The sequence below is a fragment of the Carlito syrichta genome, unplaced genomic scaffold (assembly GCF_000164805.1).
Source record: "Carlito syrichta isolate Samal-C Ts95f unplaced genomic scaffold, Tarsius_syrichta-2.0.1 Scaffold306710, whole genome shotgun sequence".
In the NCBI taxonomy this organism is placed as follows: domain Eukaryota; kingdom Metazoa; phylum Chordata; class Mammalia; order Primates; family Tarsiidae; genus Carlito; species Carlito syrichta.
In genome coordinates, this window is record NW_007250806.1 from 53,685 (window position 1) to 76,912 (window position 23,228).

At 36.3% G+C, this 23,228-nt stretch overlaps 1 protein-coding gene across 1 annotated transcript; it reads left to right on the forward strand.

Moving 5' to 3' along the window:
• Positions 1-6,022: 6,022 nt before the first annotated feature.
• Positions 6,023-8,646, forward strand: LOC103265626 (leucine-rich repeat and immunoglobulin-like domain-containing nogo receptor-interacting protein 2). Its single transcript, XM_008063280.1, has one exon. It carries the CDS (start codon positions 6,055-6,057, stop codon positions 7,873-7,875), a length of 1,821 nt encoding a protein of 606 aa, XP_008061471.1. The 5' UTR covers positions 6,023-6,054; the 3' UTR covers positions 7,876-8,646.
• The last annotated feature ends 14,582 nt before the right edge of the window (positions 8,647-23,228 follow it).

Sequence of the window (23,228 nt, forward strand, 5' to 3'; positions counted from 1 at the left end):
AAGTGAAAATCAGCTGTATGGATATTCAAAATACAGTTTCTACTGAATGCATAACACTTTTGCACCATTGTGAAGTTGAAAAATAAGTGATTTACAACCAGAACTCAAGAATCATCTATATACTCCCTATTGCAATAAATACAAATAATGAAATATAGGTTAAAAGTCAAAAGAGAAATTTAAATACAATACTAAAAAAGATTCAAAGAGAATAAGGCAAGAAAGGAAAAAGGGACAAAAAATGCAAGAAACAAAGAGATAATAGACACCAAATACTTTTCCTAAACATAAATGTATCAATAATTTGATTAGATTTAAATGAACTAAGCAATATAAGAAAAGGCAGCGATCAACAAACTGGATTCAAAAGCAAGATCTAACCACATGCTGTCACCAAGAGAGGCTCTTTAAACACAAAGCCACAAATACATAAATTGTAAAAGAATGAAAAGAGATAGACTTTAAAATCATAAAGCATAAGGAAGCTAGAGTGGCTATTTTAACCATTTAAAATGTCACACAGCAGTTTGTGTTTTTCAGATGACTCAGCAGCTTAAGGAAAATAGCAGAAACATCTCCCATGAACCAGGTAAAAGGGAAATTATTTCTGTAAAATAGGGAAACTTCAATGACAAAGCAAATATTGTCTATTTAGATTCTTCTCAGGTCATGTTTTATTGAATATTATCATTTCACCTTCTGCTGACAGGGAAATACTGACTTCAAGTGTGTTTCCAGTAGACAGTGAATAGTGGAAGATAAGTATTTGAAAATAGTTTCAGCTCTAGATTTAATAGACAGAGACTTTGTTTCTCAACATATTACACTAGAAGAGCAACCAGATTTCAACAGCTTATCTTTTTTAAAAATCTTAATTACAAAATGGAATTAAGCAGGTTTTTTAATTGTTCTCTTGAATATTCTTCTAATTGTATATTTCAGTATCTTGTTATCTGAAAACTAAAGAATGAACCACAATGACATAAACCAAGAAGTATTCACTAAACAGAAATGACTTAAATACAAGGGATATTACTAGTGCCAAAGATGAAATCTTCCTAATGATAAAGATTTATACAACACAAACTGAACATATGCTTAATATCAGAACTTTATTTAACACATATAACACAAAAAGGTATAAGGAGATATAGTCCAATTTACATTCATAGTTGGGGATTTTATCACACATTTCTCAGTAATTGATAGGGTAACTTAGAAATACATGAATAAGGATTTAGGAGATGTGAACAACATAATCAGCCACATTAACCTTAAAAAAATTTTAGAGACCACAATACTCAAAGGTGTTTACACGGAGTGGCCAGCAAGATTGGTCAGATGATGGTCCAATAAAATATTCTCAATAGATTTCAAAAGATTTAAAATTTTGTAGAGTGTTTTCTCTGAACACAACAGAATTAAATTTGAAATTTTTAAAAAGATATATAGAAAAGACAAATATTTGAAAATAAACCAACTAACCCCTAAAATATTCATGAGTCAAAGAAGAAAGCACAAAGTAAATTAGACTGAAAGTAAATTTTGGACTGAATGATAATTTTTTTAAAAATCAAAATTTGTGAAATACATCTAAAGCACTGCATTGGGGATAGTTGTAGTTTTTATACTTTATATTGGAGAAAAAGAAAGTTCCAAAATTGATGATCTAAGGTTTCTTAGGAACCTTTTAAAAAGAGTGAATTGAACCCCAAGTAAATAGATGATTAGAAATAATAAGATAAAAACAGAATTAATGAGATTAGAAAGAACTCACAGCCAGGCTCGGTGGCTCAGCCTGTAATCCCGCGCCTTTGGGAGGCTGAGGTGAGTGGATTACCTGAGCCCGCAGGTTTGAGACCCGCCTGGGCAGCGAGACCTCATCTCCACAATAAATCAAAAAATCAGCCGGGCGTGGTAGCGCATGCCTGTAATTCTGGCTACTTGGAAGGCTGAGATGGAAGGATCGTCGGAGCCCAGCAGGTCGAGGCTGCGGTGGCCGGAAGCGGCCACTGCACTCCAGTCTGGGTGACAGAGTGAGACTCCAACTCAAAAAAAAAAAAAAGAAAGAACTCACAAGAGAGAAATCATACAAGCAAAAGTTGGTTAATTGTAAAGTTCCATAAAATTGAAAAAAAATCTAGCTATACTTATCAAGAAGAAAGAAAGGCACAGCTCACTAATATCAGGAATGAAACAGATGACTCCTAAATTTTACAGACATTAGAAAAATAATAAGGGAACATAAAGGCAAATTCTGACAAATAAATTTGATAGTTTAGGTGAAATAGAAAAAATAATTGAAAGAAACAAATTGCTAAAACCAACACAAAAGGAAGTAGAAAATCTAAATATTCCAGTATCTATTAAGGAAATTAATTTGTACTTCAAAATGCTGGTCTATACACTTAATATGGGTGTAATTTATTATCTGGGTACTTTATCAAACCACTGATATGTGGTTCAACCTAAGCATCCATCAAAGGACAAATAGGTTAAGAAACTGTGGCATATACACAATGTGTTTTTACATAATGGACTACTATTCAGTCATAAAAAGAAATGAAGTTATGTCATTTGCACTAACATGGATGGAAGTGGAGGTCATTATATTAAACTAAATAAGCCAGGCACAAAAAGACAAATCACACACGTTCTCATTCATATGTGGGAGCTAAAAAAAGTTGATCTCCTGGAGGTAAAGAACAGAATGATAGATACCAGAGTCTGGAAAGGGTGTTGGGAAGGAGGGGAGGAGGGATGAAGAGAGGTTGGTTAATGTGTACAAACATACAGTTCGATAAAAGAGATAAGTTATAATATCCAGTAGCAGAACAGGGTGACTATAGTTAACAATAATATAGTGTATATTTCAAAATAACAAGAAAAGAAACTTGAAATTTTTAGAACTGGTGTATACTCAAGGTGACGAATACTACAAATACTCTGACTTTTTCATTATACCTTCTATGCATGTAACAAAATATCATGTGTACTCCATAAATATGTACAAATATTACGTATCAAAAAATTAGAATAATTTCATTTTTCTAATTAGAAAAGTAATGCAGATATAATATAGAAAAAAATCAGAACCGTTATAAAGTTATAAGAAACAAATGAAAATCACTTTTAATCCTATAACCTCAAGGTAATTACTATTGCCAATATTTTCATTATATCCTTCTATTTTTGTCCTTGCATATGTGTGTGTGTGTGTGTGTGTGTGTGTATATATATATATATTCACATACATATGTATTTATATATGTTCATACACAAAAGATAGTACAGTATATATCACTGTTTCATCTTTCCACATTAATAAGTATAGACATAAGTCTTATAGTATGTTGGCTAGATGGTATTTTATTGAATGGCTATACCATATCTTATGTAACTAAACTCCTACTGTTACATATTTCTATTTTACTCTGTTACAGACAAATCTATAACAAACATCTATGTATTTTTTTAACCTTTAATTTTTTTCTTTTAAAGGTGTGGAGTACAAATCAGGGTTAGGTATACAAATGTTCATTATGCAGGTACCTTTGTTGATGAGCTGTGTTCCCCCTTCCCCAAGCAGATTCCCACTACTGCCAATCCCGCTTGAATTGTTCCTAATAATACATTTCTAGAATAGGAATAAAATCGTTCAAAAGGTTGAACATATTGAATTTAGATATATTTAAATTTGGTATATCAATGTTCTCCCAGTTGTACTTGAACCTCCTAAAGGCTGCACCAGTTTATATTCCTCATATCAGTATGTAGATATTCATTTTCTTCTACCCTTGTTAATTCTGGGTAAAAATAATTATCAAATTTTGTTCAACTTGACAGGCAAAAACCATATCCCCCATTGTTTAATTTGCATTTATTTGCTTACTAGTGGTTCATCATCTTTTCATGTATTTATTGACTATTTTTAATTTTCATTACATCCATTGCCTGATTTTCAATTGACATTCCCTTTTTTCCTTAATCCTTTATCTATTGTCTTAGTTTTAAATATATTCTCCAGTTTAGCAATTGCTTATTTGTGTGTAATGTTTTTGTTGTTGTGTTATACCAATGCTTTTTAAATGCATAGAATAGATCATTCTTTTCCTTCCTAGTTTCTAGTTTTATTCATAGAAAATGCTTCTTAACTCTATTGATATAAAATTATTGAATTTTCTTCTAGTACAATTTTTTTCTTACATTTTAATCTTTAATTCATCTGAAATTTATTTTGTTGGAAGGCATAAAGTTAATATGCAACTTTCCTCACTAAATATCTAATCAATCATATTTCTTTCACTGAATTAATACCTGCCATATTCATTTTATCTATTTCTTGTTACGTTTACTCTAAAGAATTTAATATTCAGCCGGGCTCGGTGGCTCAGCCTGTAATCCCGTGCCTTTGGGAGGCTGAGGTGAGTGGATTGCCTGAGCCCGCGGGTTCGAGACCCACCTGGGCAGCAAGACCTCATCTCTACAATAAATTAAAAAATCAGCCAGGCGTGGTAGCGCATGCCTGTAATTCCGGCTATTTGGAAGACTGAGACGGAAGGATCACCAGAACCCAGCAGGTCGAGGCTGGGCGACAGAGTGAGACTCCAACTCAAAAAAACAAAACAAAAAAGAATTTAATATTTTTCAGAATTACTGTGACTGGAATAATTTTTACAGTACAGTATAGCTTATATTCCTCTCTAATTAGGCCTGTACCTTGTTTCTACATTTTGGGGGAACTTTTCTAGAGATTCAACATTAAGTTTGATCCTACTTGTTACTTTTTATTCATAGATTTCTCTAAATATAGACATAAGTATAGACGTAGACATAAAGATATACATAAACACTGTAAATTAAAGAATTATTATCTTACTAATTATTATTTTATAATTCATAAGTGAATGTTGAAGTTTATCAAATACATTTTTTTCCTAAAAATATAGTATCAAATTGCTTAGCCTTTAGTAAAATATGGTGTTTGTGGATAAAGTGTACCCCTGGGAACGTCTAGTTGGAAAGCAAAGCTTAACAACACTTCTCTTGTTATTCAGTTGAGCAGTAAATTCAATGTCTACTTAACTATCCACATTTAAAACATAATCATTTCCAATTTCATTTGACATCTATTTAATTTCACTTTAACAGGTGCACTGGGTTTAAGTTTGAATATGTAAGAGTAATAGTTCATTTATTATTAAAAGATTTTTTTCTTAAAATTATGACTCTTCCCTTTTCTCGGTATTTAACCCAAAATCATAAAAGAAGCACTTTTATCATAGTCATCATGGTACCTTGATTCTGCCTCATCCTTGCAAGAAACACAAAAATAATACAGGGCTATTTTAAGGATTTTTTTGTTTGCCTCAAATAAAAAAGTCACTTCACAAATCAAATTTCACTGAATTCTGAAAGAGGTGTATCTTATAATTGAAAGGTTTTTAAAAAATAGAAAATATTTATGTGAAGAAGAACATCCCAACACCTTGCATTGAATGTAACTTTGTTTTGTATGTTGAATCTAAGGGCCTTGTATTGAATGAAACTGCTATTAGCTTCATCTTGAATAGAGGATGATATCCTGAACATTAGAAATAAAGACACTGCTTTAGACTGAACTGGTTTTAGCTTAGTCATTGACCTCTGCTTCTCTCATTTGAATTCAAAATAGAGCCTATTGAGTGTGAAATTTATGCTGTTTTAACTTGCAGTCTGTCAGACACTGTCTTTATCTCTTTATAGCTGTCAAACACTAAAATGTTCACTGATAACTCTGAGAAGCTATTACTATTATTATCCCCATTTTATACCCAAGAAAACTTAAGTGCAGAGAGGTGAAATAACTAGACTAAGATCATGTTGCTAATAAGGTCAACCCTTAGGTTTGAAGCCCAGATCTGATTGACTTCAAATCCAGCATCCTTTCCATTATAACTACCGATTCTTTATGCCTCATTCACCTATCTATGTCCTAACTCAACTTCTCTCCCTCCTTTCTTCTGCCCCTCCTGTGCAGGTCCGTGACCAAGGTGTAGACTAAGAAGTGGAGTCATGCTTCACACGGCCATATCATGCTGGCAGCCATTCCTGGGTCTGGCTGTGGTGTTAATCTTCATGGGATCCACCATTGGCTGCCCTGCTCGCTGTGAGTGCTCTGCCCAGAACAAATCTGTCAGCTGCCACAGGAGGCGGTTGATCGCCATCCCAGAGGGCATTCCCATCGAGACCAAAATCTTGGACCTCAGTAAAAACAGACTGAAAAGCGTCAACCCTGAAGAATTCATATCATATCCTCTGCTGGAGGAGATAGATTTGAGTGACAACATCATTGCCAATGTGGAGCCAGGCGCATTCAACAATCTCTTTAACCTGCGATCCCTCCGCCTGAAAGGCAATCGCCTGAAGTTGGTCCCTTTGGGGGTATTCACAGGGCTGTCCAATCTCACCAAGCTTGACATTAGTGAGAATAAGATCGTCATTTTACTGGACTACATGTTCCAAGATCTCCATAACCTCAAGTCTCTAGAAGTAGGGGACAACGATTTGGTTTATATATCACACAGGGCCTTCAGCGGGCTACTTAGCTTAGAGCAGCTCACCCTGGAGAAATGCAACTTAACAGCAGTACCAACAGAAGCCCTCTCCCACCTCCGCAGCCTCATCAGCCTGCATCTGAAGCATCTCAATATTAACAATATGCCCGTGTATGCCTTTAAAAGATTGTTCCACCTGAAACACCTAGAGATTGACTATTGGCCTTTGCTGGACATGATGCCTGCCAATAGCCTCTATGGTCTCAACCTCACATCCCTTTCCATCACCAATACCAACTTGTCCATGGTCCCCTTCCTTGCCTTTAAACACCTGGTTTACCTGACCCACCTCAATCTCTCCTACAATCCCATCAGCACTATTGAAGTAGGCATGTTCTCTGACCTGATCCGCCTTCAGGAGCTTCATATAGTGGGGGCCCAGCTCCGCACCATTGAGCCTCACTCCTTCCAAGGGCTCCGCTTCCTACGTGTGCTCAATGTGTCTCAGAACCTGCTGGAAACTTTGGAAGAGAATGTCTTCTCCTCCCCGAGGGCACTGGAGGTCCTGAGCATTAATAACAACCCACTGGCCTGCGACTGCCGTCTCCTCTGGATCTTACAGCGACAGCCCACCCTGCAGTTTGGTGGCCAGCAGCCCATGTGTGCTGGCCCAGACACCATCCGAGAGAGGTCATTCAAGGATTTCCATAGCACTGCCCTCTCTTTTTACTTTACCTGCAAAAAACCCAAAATCCGTGAAAAGAAGTTGCAGCATCTGCTCGTGGATGAAGGGCAGACGGTCCAGCTAGAATGCAATGCCGATGGAGACCCGCAGCCTGTGATTTCCTGGGTGACTCCCCGAAGGCGTTTCATCACCGCCAAGTCCAACGGAAGAGCCACCGTGTTGGGTGATGGCACCTTGGAAATCCGCTTTGCCCAGGATCAAGACAGCGGGATGTATGTGTGCATCGCGAGCAATGCTGCTGGGAACGACACCTTTACAGCCACCCTAACTGTGAAAGGATTCACTTCAGACCGCTTTCTTTATGCGAACAGGACCCCTATGTACATGACCGACTCCAATGACACCATTTCCAATGGCACCAACGCCAATACGTTTTCCCTGGACCTTAAAACAATACTGGTGTCTACAGCCATGGGCTGTTTCACATTCCTGGGAGTGGTTTTATTTTGTTTTCTTCTCCTTTTTGTGTGGAGCCGAGGGAAAGGAAAGCACAAAAACAGCATTGACCTTGAGTATGTGCCCCGAAAAAACAATGGTGCTGTTGTGGAAGGGGAGGTGGCTGGACCCAGGAGGTTCAACATGAAAATGATTTGAGGGTCCACCCTTCACACTCCTGTCCCTTTGTCATTGTTGGTAATCAGTACGACAGTCTGGCACGGTAAATTGCTATAGGTTAAGAGGCAGCTTCGTGCCGCTGCCCTGCGTCAAAGCAGGGTCCGTGGAAGCAAGAGGACTTCTTATGGAGACTCTCCATCTAGAGGCAGACAGGCACCGTGTCAGAGCCCTTCACACAGTGGGATACTAATTGTTTGCATTGCAAATATTGGCATTCTGGGGATCTCAGTTATGAACCTGAACCTCTGGCTCATGCTCATGGACAATTATTCAGCATTTTCTACCACTGCAAAAACAAAATAAAAAATAAAAAAGAACAACCTACAGTGTAGGATTTACATATTAAAAAGACATATTTGTCTAAAACATACACTACAGAAAAATTTGTATCTATGATTATTATTTGTTAAAGCCTTGCATCATACCATATCGTTGGTTCAGCACCACAAAGAGATCAATATATTCTTTACTTTTCTTCTTTTTTTTGAAACATATATGCTGTACATGTTTTAAAGCAATATGAATGAGAGGTTGTGCTTTTAGTTACTCACCACTATAGATCCAAGTGTGATTTCACCTTCCTTTACCTGCAGACGACCCTGAGTTAGATCCCTGGAGTTATGGGAGGAAATACATTGAGATATGTGTTTGTCTGATGTAGGATGCCAGGAAACAGAACCCAAGGCAAAACTGCTCAACTCTGTTAACTTCTGTTACTATAAATAAAGGCATGTGCCTAGTTTTGATACAGAATGGAATATTTTTTATACTTGTGATATCACACTGGACCAGTTTACTGTAACAAAGCCCTTGGTTTCTCCAGAAGGTGGCGTGCCACTGAATGTACCTGTAAAATGTAAGGTAGGTGTTCATAATGAAAAAGGTCCATTTAGCCTCTCATTGATTTTACTTTCATCAGCCACTGGTACTGGGTTAATAGAAAAGGGAAGAAGAATCATAGGGTAGTATTCACCAGTATCCAAGATCAAGATTGCAGATATTCAAAAGCTCTCAAAAAGGAGCTCTTCTCAGATGCCAACACAAACCAGGGTGATCCGTGCATAACATGATGTTAATGCAACTAAGGATCTATTTAAAATGTGATCATGGCCCACAGGCTAGATTGCTGCTAGTCAAATGGAACATCTAGGTACTGCCACTCCGATGTACTCTATTCAAATACTGTGTACACAGTATCATCTTGAATAGGTAACTTCAGGGTTTCTTCCTGTTTTCTTACCAAGTACATTTTGCTTTTTATTTTGAAAATTATCTTGTGTACACTAGAGGAATCTGCCTTTTGAGAGAGATTGTCCGTTTTTAAAGAAGTGGAAAAAAAGGTTTATTCAAAAAACACTGATTTTTTTTCTCCACTGAGGAAAAAGCATGGTTATAGCCCTATATATGTGTTAAATTGTGCTGACTTTATTTTACTCTCTAAACCAAGGATATTTGCCCAATTCAATTTGTATTGATGATTGTTATTCAAACTTAGACATTCTTGTTTGTTTTTAAATGGCATTATGTCATTATCACCAGTGATCTGGTTTAAAGGAGGCATAGTTTCATTTGGCTAAATGTTGAGTGAATGACTTTCAAAGCATGTATTTATGTGATCTGAGAAAGCATCGAATATAGACTGTGTTCATGAAATGTCATATAATTTAATCAGCATAGAACAGATAGAAAGTTTCTACACTTTTCACATTTTGAGAAGGACCTGAAAATATTTTCAGGGACTTTAATAAAATTAAATTGACCCCAGTAACAAAGTGACAGACTCAGAAATTCTTTTGTCAATTAGATTGCAACACAGTTTAACCCATTTCTCCCCTAATAAAGGGTAGGAAATAAGATAGAGAGATTGAAGAATTGCCAGTTCAAGTGACTTTCCTGGGTTATTGCAGATTTTTTAGAAATTCATTTCCCATTTGTGGCAATTATCTTATTTATATCAAATATTGCAAATCAAGCTCTGCTGTAAACTCTGTCACAAATCCAACTTGGGTGCAAATGGAATGGGGTCTTTCAAATTTAAAAACAAAGTGAAACTGAAGAGAAAGTTTTCCAAAAGTTATTAGAAACAACTTCATCTTGATTTTGCAACATTGTTTGAGGCACTTTTTAACTAATTATCAAAAGAGAGAAACATGGAGCAATTAATTGGGCGTTGTGATTCTATTTTCTGTCAAAACAAATGTTGGCTAAAAACAACTGAGTGAAATGAAATTAAAGTTAACCCATGGAAACATTTAGTTTAAAGATTTAGTTATTATTCCATTGAAAGAAGTGAGATTGGACTCTCTTAGGGGTTTCCATATTCTGATTCATGAAACAATATTTATTTAAGACATTACTAAGAATTCTTCTGAAAGAGTCCCGTTGACTAATAAATTGGAAGAAATACTATATTCTACAAGCACCTCTTAGAGACTGAAAATCTCTATGAACCTAATAAATCTTTTGAAAAGTCTTATAAACAAGAATCCTGTTTAATATTGTTTACCTTGGGGATTTTTTAACATAGTTGAGTAGAATCCGTTTCTTTTCATGATGTAAACCACTTTTTTTTGTCTTCAAAAGCTAAAGTTCTCTTGGACCCATATTGGTCAACACTGGACTAGAGTAGTAGTCTTCTGAAGTATTCCTAAACACAATGTTTCTAACAAGGATGAAATTACTTTTTGAACTCCAATAGATGACAAAAAAATGTCTCAGCTGCATCAGTGTTTAGATCATAAAAGCATATTGACCAAATATTTTCAGGATATTAAGTTATCTTCTGCTTGAAACATCCATTATAATAATGGATTTATTGGTAATTGAAGGGGCATTTAATTTTTTACATTCTCACTATTGGAGCAGAACTTGTGTTCCTTTTAATATCTGCAGCACTCTGGCATTCCATTGACTATAACCCTGGTGCTTTAATATACAGTTTCACAAAGGGATTCACTTGTGTGAATTTTCCTTTATGTCTTCTGATTACTTCTTTGTTAGATCAAACTAGACCATAGCAGAGAATAACAGCTCAGACCAACCAGCACATGGGCCAACTTGTCCCCTTAGGTATGACATCTTAGAGACATTTTCTTCCCAAAGGGATTATTTTAAATTGTCCTTTGTTTGGCTTAGCTTTTCATTCTGAATTGTCCAGTATTCTGTATATATATATATATATATTAAGCATTTTCAGAGAAGTATTTATTCTCTTTAGCCATTAAATCTCTAAAGAAAAAAGCCCCTGACTAGAGCTTAATGGTCTAAGATAATGGATACATTGCTCTCAATGTATGAAATACATATTCCTAGAATATGAAAACTCACCCAAACAATGTGGCCTAATGTGTTCCTGGTAAAGGATTTCTGCTTTTCCAAATTCTCATAATACCCACTTTTTAAGCCACTTTTCTACCTTATAAGTCATTGCATTTATAATTATGTGCTTTTCTAATATTTTAAAAGTTTGAAAACGTAAGCCAGAAATTGCAAAGACTCATACTTCATAGCTCCCAAGGACATTTGTTAGAACTCTGGTTTTGCTCAACTATCCAACAAATTTTACTTATCACCAACAACTTTACAATAGTACAGGATAGGATTTGTTCTACAGTGTTTGGGGTAGATTCTTTTTTCATTGTTCTGTCAAATATTCTGTGCTCCTCAGTTCCCACAGAAGTCCAGAAGCTACAATCTTCTGTGTGACTTTAGACAAGGATTATTGAAATTTTACCTGCGTTGAAGATTGGCTTCTGTCACTTTCCGTTACTCAAGTAGGAACAAATGTATTTTTATATTAGAAGTACAAATCGAGGATGTGATCTTGGAGAAATAAGATGGAGTAGAGCCCCATGTAAATTAACATATACTTCCAGGGTCTCCCTTCATCTCTGTGTCAAGACATTTGTTTTAACTTCAGGGGCTGCACTCAGAAACTGTTCAACAAAACAGACTGTGTCTTGAGGCTTTCTAGGAAAGGGAAAAAGTACATCATTTTCAGCTTAGAAGGCTAAGACCTGACAAAGATATATTAAGAATATAAAGAAGGTTGGAGGGAGAGACTTGGATCCATCTTAATCCTGTTTTCTTTATTGCTAATTTTTGTAGTTATCTCCTAACTGAAGAAAAATCAGGTTATGCTCATTTTAAAGTTTCATTGATTTTTTTTTTATTCCTCTTCTCTATGACCTGGTCACCTATAGCTCACATGAGCTATTCAAAATAGATTTTGTGGCATATAAACTTAGTAACAAAACATTTGAAGCCAAATCTATGAATTCTACTTAGTACTTAGGTAAAGATCTGTCATCTTTATTACTAGAATTAATATCCCTGTCAGACTAATACATCCTATGCCTGTTATTTCCATTGACTTTTCACTGTTGACTTTGGGAGCTCCATTCAACTTATTTTTGTTAAAATCCTTGATATTTTCTGATTGAGGAATTTTGAAGTTATTCTCCCTTTGTGTGCAGAAAGCCTTGAGGAATAAAATAGTATTTGGCATTGATTTTTGAATTTTATATTTTGGTTAGGCAATAGAGGGTGTTTCCTGGTACTTTGGCAAACACTTAACATGAATCTCTCAGTGACATCCCCTTACCCATTCAAAAGCCATTCCCAAAAAAGCCATCCCACTCACACTCCAGCAACTGTATGGCTACTAGGAAAAAACAGCTTTACAATATAGGTCTACAACATGAAATGCTAGCTGATTGCCACAATTGTTAGCTCGGTTTACCTACTCAGTCCAGGGGCCATACATCTAGGCTTGCAAGGTTTAGCCAAGTAAACTATGCTTTAAATCAACAATTGATGACAGGTTTTGAAATCTGAAGGTGATTTGTCTGTTATAGGAACAGTAAATGTAGCTGCATGTTTTCTCAACAAATGGTAGGGGCTGGAAACTTTCTCTTATATGAGTTTTTTAACAGATGACCTATGATAAAATGTTTGCAACAACCACAACAAAAGACTGATTAAGATATTTATAAAAGGCTTTTTTTTTTTTTTTTCCTAAAACAGGACTGGGCTAATGGTCCTCTTTCCAATAAGAGAACTTGATCAGGACACGATTGCATGTGCCCCAGGCTATCCCTCTTCGTTATACCAAATTCTTTAATACCTCTTCTCCCTCCTCTGCCCCACTTGTCCCTGGAGAATATCCTGAATAGGAAGGAGGTGAAGAACAGGACCTAATTCCCCTCAGACAGCATACACACACTCGGAGAGAGAAAAGCATTGGTACCCCCACATTCCTGCCTCCTGCCCTGATGCCACAGTTGAAATGACCCTTCATTCTCCTGTGTTACCTACTCACCACTGTCACCTCCCAGCTGCTGCACTGTCTCATGAATCAGTGCTAAGTCTTCTTTCATTGGTACTCAGAAATTCTTGGGTAATTGTTAAACTAGAAATTGCTTTTTAAAAAAAAAATCCTCCAGCCTATCTCACATAACACTTTAAAATTTAAGACTTACCATTCACATAATCACAAGTTGACAAGAATCTGCAGGTTGAGTGATTCTGATTTTTCTCTCTCTCTTCCAGAAGCAGGTGGGTTGATATAATGGCAGCCTTAAATAGAAAGCTTTATTTATAGCCTTAGCAGAAAGAGAAAAGAGCTGGCATAATCAAGAGAGCGCTTCACATTTTAAGGCAGGCTTTACCTTTAGTATGCAAAATCGCCATTAGAAGATAACAAAAATGCAAATGTATGTTCTACTAAATTGGTTAGCTATATTAATACCAAAAATATTTAAAAGGTAACTGTCCATACGGAAAATGGGTCAAAAATTCTGTGCCTGCTCTGAAAGGTGAATAAAACCAGAAACATGGCTGCCATGTTAACTTTCTTCATTTTTTTTGCACACCTCCAATTCTTAGTTGCTTAACTGTCTTTAATCTGCACTGCAATATAGTCAATAAAACCTATAATACAATATAATTAAATAATGATTAAGCAGGAGATTAATTCAGACTTGCAAAAAAAATTTCATTCTTTACAACAATGTGTGTCCAGCAACATATCGATGCATATACATATCTGTGTGATAGCAAGAGATTGGAATTGAGTCATGGAGAAACTTTGAATAGAGGCTATTTGGAAGAAAATATGCTCTTTTCCTCCCAGGTTATAAAATCAGGAGTACCATACACACCTGAGTTGCTTAATGCACAAGACAGTGTCTTCACATTTTTTTCATGATATGGAATGCCCCAATCATAATTAATTAAAAAGTTATTGTTTATATATACATATATAAATATGTGGGGGAGGGTGAATTGATTTTTTCTGAAGTGTTTAAAATGTAAGTGTTTTAAAAGTTGATAAGCTTGAGCAGGAGGGGGGAAAAAGAAATAGAATGTATGTCTGTGTTTTCCTTTAATGTTTTTTAATCAAAATCCTATTTTGGGAATACCCCATGATTGGAAGTTACTAACCAACACCTAACAAAATGTTTCTTTAAAATGCCTGATAGCTTGTTTTGTTTTAAAAAAAAAATTAATGCTATTGACAAAAGTATCTTGATTTCAGTTTGTGTCTCATCGACTATTATTATTAGTTAATTGTGGGCATGTTGTTTTTTTTAATATGTAAAAATAAGTTAGTTTATTTTACTATATAAAATATTTTACTATGTAAAATAAGTTAGGAAATTGTGTTTTCTTTGCTTATGAAAAGGGCTTAAGCATATGACATCTCAGTTAAATCCATTGAAGTATGATTAAGAAACAAAATGTAATAAAAGGCAATTGGAGTCACATCAGAAAATATGTTCTTATTGAGGAAAAAACAGGTTATATGAGTCTCATAAGGAATATCAGGTTGTTTAGGTCACTTTAGTAATATATTGATCAAATAATCTACAAAACTGTCAGAGATGAAGCAGCTGACTCGAGTGCTGGGGTAAGTGGAGACTGCTCAGAGAGGAATCAGAGGCCAGGCTGTCAGGTTCTTCACGTGCAAATTTACAAAGGGGTCATAGTTTGACCTGCTGTATGCATGTATGCATGTAATCAATCACACTATAAAGATATTCTACTTTGGTGAAGATAAATCCTTTATCGCCTGCAAAATTATCTCAGATTCATTTGGCTTGGTTGTATAAACAAGTAATGGGCATGATTTTAGCCATGAAATATATTTGAGTAAGAATTGAAGGGTTCAGCAAGCCAAGCAACATCATCTAGTTTTTCTTGCTCAGTCAGCCTTCACTCAGTCAACTTTTAATGATCCAAGGTATCATGTAAGGTAAAAAAAAAAAAAAAAAGGCACAAGAAATTAGAAAAAGAAAAATATTTAGTCTTCAAGCAAATCACAACAAGGGAAAGAGAAGGTTGTCTAGTGTTAAAGAGGAAATGAATTGAAAAGTTAAAAACTTCTAGTGCAGTCTTTGGGCTGAGAGTGAAGATGTTCTCTTTACCTTGGTACTTGAGGGAATTGGACTCTAGGGCCATGTGCTCAGGTAACTGTCATCAACGACGGTAGCATCTTTACCCCCTGTATCTTCTTAGATGTCTCCCAGAGGCATCTGGAAGATGGAGGGAAGAGCTAGAGGAGAAAGCAGAATACTGAGAGTAATGGTACCTGGAAGTCATGTTGTTAGATAACAAGAAAGCCTGGGTTTCACCTCCAGACAGCAACAAACACACAAATTCTGAAGCCGCTAGCAAGAAATTCAGAAAATGCCTCTTTGCTCTTATTTAATTGCAAAATGAAAAGCTTTCTCTAATTTACAGAGAGAGAATTTCTTCTTGAAGATTTTCTGAAAATGCCAGAGCTGCTTAGGTATGAGTTATACCTCTAACAGTGGACTTTCATGTTATACCATTAAAATAGTATGACTAAAACAAAGAGCCATTTCCCTTAAAAATATTTTCAAATGTGTTGGGTATACATCTCTGCCAGCTGATACCATAAGTTCGCTTGTTCAATAAACTCACTGATCAGAGATAAGATGGTCCTAAGGCTTCAGGACTTGTTCTTAAACAATGGGAAGAAGGCAATATAATGAAGTCATATTCTTAAATGAAAGCTAAATATATTTTTAACTCAGCAGCTTGACTTCTGGCTTTTCACTAATAAGGACTTTTTCTGGTAGCATTCCACTTTCCAAGCTCACCATAATTTTGTGTTTCTGTTTTTGCTTTATTTCTTCTTTCTCTCATTCTTCTCAGTTATGAGCATACTGCTCCAGCTAGCTGGCCATTAATGTTTCTGAGTTGTTTGATATCACCAAAATAAAAATTAAGAGTTCCTACCTACTCCCTTTAAGGCAGATAAACTTATTGTGCAACACTATATTCTTTTCTTAATTACCTCATTATCAGAACTAAAATGCAGGACATGAAGATTAATGTGGATTAAAGCCAAATTAAGGAGAAAACTGAGAAACCTGAGGGAAAATTTACCTACTATTTCTGCCACTGATTGGTAGAAAGTCTAAAAACACTAGGGCTTGTCACACTGGTGCCTTTCATCACTCTTATAAATAACTAAATGTAAAAATTATGACCCTCTATCAAAAAATTTGGATTGGGAAAGAAATTCCTTGTTATAGCTATGCAGGTATTGCTTCATGACCTAATACTCTGAACTGGGAAAATCAGGACATATCAATAAATCTCTCTAAATAGTATGTATATTTTAATGCCAGAAACACACATTCACATGCACACATACACATGAATACATATATATTATTAAGAACCATCTGGGGTAAAGATAAGGAAAAAGAAAAAGCAGATGGAAAATATGTAGCTAATCTAAGGGTTCTTATTATTCTGCTTGGCTGCTGATAAAGAAAACGTAATCACCAGGGAGTAAGGATCTGAGAGGTGAAAATCCAAGAAAAATTGCCACACACAAACACAAAAACATGTTACCAGACAGGTTACCTCTGATTGGAAGACCTAATTCTTATATGTGATTGCAAAAGTTACACCTATAGTGAATAAATTTAGAAGTTCCGTTGTCACATTGGGAGATAAATCTGTTTGCCAGATCTCCCCCTAAGGCAGAGATAGCATTTATGTGAGTCTTTTTCTAACTCCAGAGTCACTAGTCACATTATTTCTAAACATAAGAGATCAAGTATGCTGTATCACACCACAGAGGCAATTCACTATATCTAGTCTATTCCTTTAGCCATAGGCGATTCACTAGGTGTAGGAAAGCCTAATAGGTTACATCCATTATATATATGTAGGGCTCTCGTGAAAGTTAAACAAGCACTTCTCAAAACACACACGCAAATCCATATCATGGCATCCAGAGTTTCTTTAAGCTTCACAGTGTATCAATTCAAACATCCTATAGGGAATTAATTCACTGAGCACAGAACAAATCTGTAATGCAAAGAGATTACCAAGTCAGCTCCACTACCTTGACTTATATAAGCTCTTCTATTTTAGCAACACCTGGAGAATCCAGTGGCCTGTACCTCAGTGGTCTCAAGAGCCCTCTTGGCACTGCTGTAAGAAAGTTGCTGGTATTAGTGAGGGCTGGTTTCAATACAGGGCAGCTGTTTTCTGCCCTGAGTCCTCTGGAGTGAAAAGAATGGGCTCCCAGAAACTGAAATTAACTGAAAAATGTACTCTCACTGGGGAGTTTAAAGAAGCGTAGTTCACTGTTTAGGTAGTTCGATATATTGCCAAAATAGCATCTGAAAAGAACTGGAGAGCACAAGCTTTTCAAAAAAAGTGGTAATGAGCAAATGAGCACACACGAGAGAATTTAATTGTAAAGGACATTGAATGGTGTCACACTGCCTCTAATGCCGATCTTCATGTTTGGGTTCCAAACCGATTAGTAAACAAGTTCTATATCAAAAATTATTTTAAAGGTCTGTGTACTTATAACCTTTTAAATAATGCCAATATTAGCTCGAATACATGCCCACAGAAAATTCTGGAATCTACTTAATTCTTTCCCTCACATCCTTGACTAGACATTGAAAATCAGGTTTTTCCAACTTTTGTTTTTAAATATATAGAAAATTTACTTTATAGAAAGTTTAATTTTCTACGTATCCAAGCACAATCTCCTTTCATTCATTCACCTATTTATTAAGTCAATTATGCAGCATCAACTGAGTATCTATTATAGTAACTTAACACATCACTAAAGTCGTTATCAAATTGTGGATCTAACTTTTATCCTGTGTTTCTCACATTCAGTCCTTTGGCTTCCATGTTGGTCACAACCTGTTTCTCATTCTATCATTCAAATCATGTGGTTTAGAGATAGGCCTTAGTGTCCACCTGGCCAGACACGAGTCTGGCATCAAGGACTTATCTGCTTTAATGATCCACTCTCAGGGAGTCAGAATAGTTAAGTACTAAAAAAATTAAAATCTGGAGTCAGAGTCCTTGGGGCTCTTTTACTGGATTCATGTTTATTTATGGGCAAACTACTTAACATCTCTGCATCCCCATCTCTCAAAATGACCATTAACACTACCTACCTCACAAGGGTGCTGTGAGGCTTACCGAAAAGCATGAGGGAACAGTATGTAGAGCTGGGGACCTAGTACACGAATATCGCAGGATTTAGAGTGACTAGAAGAAGTCAGTAAGTGTGAACCCCATTTTCCTGGGATCCCCAGGTCTGCTGGGATATGACTATTCCTTTTACAGCTAGAATCTAAGATAGCACTGGCCATCAAGTGGCTTGGTTTATCTTTAATATCACTAACTTCAACAAAATTCGTAGCAAACCCTCTTCTTTCTTTGAGAGATGCTGAATTGGAAAAATTATGAAATTAATTTTAAGAAAAGAGAACAGAAATGATTCACTTCCAGGTGCTGGGGCTGGGGGAACAGTTATTTGAGTTTGAATGAATATCTTCAAGGGGATGCATTTTATTGGCGAAATGTATTGCCTGGGGCTTTCTGTTGTTTTCAGTCTGACTCCCGGCTTTCTGTATCATTATTTTAACATACATTCCTTTTTCCCTTTTATTGGAAAGGAAGTTATAATCTCCTTCTTTCACGATGATTCTTTTCATTCGTCTGTTTTGCTCAAAGGACAAATTCTTTTTAACAACTATTGTAATTATTTTCTTAGAGGGCCATTTTTAATTGCCATATTGTTTAGCTAAGCCCTATTGTCTTGGTGTCCTTCAAAACTGTCAGTTGCTTTAAAATATAGGGGTGGGAGGGGGAGCTGATAAGCACATTGCTGTAATTGATTTGTATGTTTGAATTGTCTCATCAGAAAACAAGGTTATGAATTTCATCTGTTGAGACACAAAAATAAAATACTTTCATAAAAAATTGTATTTGGCTCTTGAATGTTCTAAAATAGCATTTATGCCTCTCTTCATCTTTTCAATCTTTCATTAATACTATTGCATTATTAATCATATAATAGAAACCTAACTTTCTCCTACATTTATTGGTATAGCTCAGTTCTTTATTATATAAACTTAGGAAACAATAAAATGAAGTTGTTCAAGACTTGGAATTGAAAGAAATCAAGAAAAGCTCATTCTGAGGGGTCTGCATTTAAAGCTGACTATGGAATTATATTAAGACAGATAGATGGGTGTGAAGAAATAGGATTATCAAAGCCTATTTCCCCCATGGAAAGTACTGTCGCAAGTGATGGGAAATGGCCAGGAGATATTACTTCTGTCAGGGAGAAAACCTTAAGAAATGAGATGAAAATAACTGAGCTTGATTTGAGAGAGAGGAAGATCATTCTTTTGTTATAGAGCCACCAATTGTATTGGATTAGGACCTACCCTTATGACCTTCTAGAAGTTCTATTTCCAAGTACAATAATGTTGGGGATTAGAGCTTGAATGTACAAATTTGAGGGGGACATGATTCAGTTCATGGCCGTTGGTGTCTGTACATTGTTCAGAGTGCTACATCATCTTTATTTACTATGAGTATGAAAGCTGGTGTATAATATTAGGAAGGCAAGTTAGGGAGGTCAATATAAACAAGGAAGATGGAATAGAAAAAAGCTTCAACTAGAAAATATTCCTCTTTATCTTACTTACTTTATTACTCCTTGACTCTTCAAGACCCTGATCTTGTCACAAATTTTCTGCAGTTGCACATGACTTTTCATTCAACATTACTAAGTCCTTCTGATTTCTCACAACACATTCCCAGAGCTTTGTAATACGTTTCTTTAAAAATCTTAACCACCTCAATTTCCTCTTCTCTTACTCAATACCATTAGTTAACTTACTTCTTTCTGGAAGACCCATCCCTCCTCTGATACTCCTCTAGAACATATCAAATTCTCTTTTGAATGTTCCACACACACACTTAAAACAATTGTGAAACAAGAAAAAAGATAGAACAGTATTCCTCTCGTGATCTGAAATTTACTCACAATCCTGGGTAGTTGTACCATTTGAAGTATGTAGATGGGCTCATCCTTGAGAACCAAGGGATAGGCTATTTGCCTGTTCTCTGTGGTTATTTTGGTGTGAAAACATTAATCAAAGTTTCACGTCTAAATAAGCACCCAGCGTTTTTACTGGTTTACCGAGACTTTGCTTGTCCTGACGAGTTCCGGTGATTGAAATGTAGAAACCCAAACTGTCTGTTTGAAGAAGATAACAGCCTAAATTAAAAGTTGTTCAAGATGCACACAAGTTGCCTGTAGCTGTTCCTACTGGTTTTGCAGATAGTACAGAGCCAGGGTGTTAGGCTCAGTGTGATAAGACGGCATTCGTCACATTTCCTCCTGCTCCCTCAGGTTCCAGGAGAACCAAAACGCTGTGTTAGAAACTCATTCACAAAGACTTTGTCCCACACACTAGAAGAAAAAATTCCAGAAATTGGGCAAAGCTCAGGAAAAAAGAGTTTGAGTCTCATATAAAACAACCTTACTTTTTCAGAGATTAGATTTGTGTTTACTGAGCAAGACTCCCTTATATGAAAGATGCTGTCCTTTGCCTTTTCTAAACATGAAAGGAGTTAAGCTCCTGGCCTACCTTGTCTGTGGTGATTCCTGAGGCTGGAATTGAATTTCTAAACCCTTCATTTCCTATTTGTGTACATTAGTCAGCTAAGCTTCTCAAACATACTCTTTCAAAGGACCATAAAAATACAAACTGAAATAATTAAAAAGGGTGCCATTTTATTTTATTTTTCCTTATTATAAAAGTAGTAGCAAAAAAAAGTAGTAAATGCTTGCTCAATGCAGAAAATTTGGAAAATAAAGAGAAGTCAGGAAAAATATCTTTTATGTTCCCATCTTTCAAAGGAAATCACAGTCATTATTATAGTAGAATATACCTTTTGGTATTTTCAAGATAATATGCTAGGTTTTAAAATAGAAATTTAAAATGTTTCACTACCGTACCACAGCTCCCCCTGATCTTTCTTCTTCTCCTTCTCCCCCTTTTTTATTCCTCCTTCTCCTTCTCTTTTTCCTATTCTTCTCCATTAAACATTCCAAGCCTCTTGTGAGGTGCCAACAAAGTGAATTCTGTAGCCAAAGTAGATATAACCTGACTACTGTCTCATCCAGAACCTCAGAAAAGAGTTCTGAGAAAGTCCTCTATAGCAATCATGACATGAGTTATATCATTAAAAGTTCATTTTCTTTAACAAAATGTACTCTTACTCAGGCCAGTCTTTACTGACCTCTCTGAAATGTACAGACCCAAACGAGAGGCAGTAATATCTACCAGTTGGGGCACCTACGTATCTGGCACTTTATTAAAAAGCAGGCTCATTAATCTTCCCCACAGTCCTAGAGGATGGCACTATCTTTCCCGTGTTATGGGATTTTCACCCAGAGCTGTCTAATTCTAAAATCCATTCTTTTTCTAGCTGTCTAATTCCAACAACTGACCTCTTTTCACTCTGCCATGCTGCCCCTCAACTCTGAAACCTTCCTAAGCAGAACAAAACCCTACAATCATTTCACAAAGAGGCCTGATTATCGGTGCTGTGCACGCACCATTCAGCATCCAGAGCTCCCTTTGCTGGTAGTTGAGATTCGTTTCTTTGTTGTGCTGTCCACTGAGAGCAGTCATGGATCTCTTATTCATTCCCCTGGTGCTCTTTGCAATAACATTCATCCAGGTGAACTCTCTTACTGCTAATGTGGACCTAAGAAGGAATGCTCTGGAAATGTAATTGTAATTTGGTATTAATTAAAAATTAAATGATAATACAGTGCAGTCTTCAGCTGCCTGCTTGCGAAAGCCTATTGACTGTCTTAAAGGGCAAAGGGTCATTTTTCTTCCCCCTGAAGATTACCATCTCGTGATTATATAGACAACACAGGGAAAAGGGCTTTCACTCCTCATCACCTTCAAAAATCTTCCACCGTCATGTTAATAAAGTCCCTATTTTATTAGCTAGCTTGGAAAATTGGTTCTATAACCCCAATACAACAGAAGGTTCTGCTTTTCATCTGACATGTTTTTCTTGATGCAGATGGATTTTCCTGGAATTGAAGTAAAAGAGAAGATAAAACTAGATTGTGCCATCCATAGGTAGAGAAAACCGCATCTGCCTTTTTGGATGAAATCACCTATGTTCGTTCTGTAGAACTTCAACTTCCTATAGAAAGAAGATAAATCTTCAGGTAAGCAAAACAAGGGCACATGTTTGCTTAGTTAAGGAATATTGGACATTGAGTAAGGCCAGAAGTTGTCATTAATTGGAAACGGAGGAAGACAGAGGCTGCTCTCTTGTCCTGGAGGTTAATGATGTGGACATGGTGTGACAACTCTGGTTTAAGCATCACAACCACCTCCCCAGGAGAATGGAAAATCCCTCCTAACTACGAGGAAAGATCATGAACAACGGTTGCTTGCCAGTGTTTAATAAAGCCATCCAAGCATGACCACTGGAAATTCATCTCACTCAGGGACAGATAAGCAGAATGGCATAGAGTCATTCCAACACACAAAGCTTAATATATTATTTAGGTTTCCAATTAAATACCTGCATGTTAAGCAGAGACAAGGCCGCTTGTCCTTGTGTGCTTCTGCAATCTCTATGCTGCAGCATGGATTATTTATGCTCCCTCTCGTGTCAGTCATTTTGCCATCACATGCTTTCGTTTGTCAGAATTCTTACACACACAGTACCTTTCCAAGTTCCTTCTGTTCTCACAGGTCCCAGGGTTGGTGTATGGAGAAATCTAGAGAAAGGCACCCACTCTTGCTTGCTTTCAGTGAGATTAGAAACAAGTGAGCTGACATCCAGTCTCCTTGTAAATCATTCACTCAAACATTTATTGAGTGCCTACTCTGTATGAGCGAATACACCAGGCACTGGGGATTCTGCACTAAACAAGACACCTGAAAAAGGAGGCAACAAGTCACAGTCTGTTCTTTGGCCTC

What these genes read in the sequence shown, in the direction of transcription:
- LOC103265626 (XM_008063280.1), top strand. Translation starts at nt 6,055, where the DNA reads ATGCTTCACACGGCCATATCATGCTGGCAGCCATTCCTGGGTCTGGCT.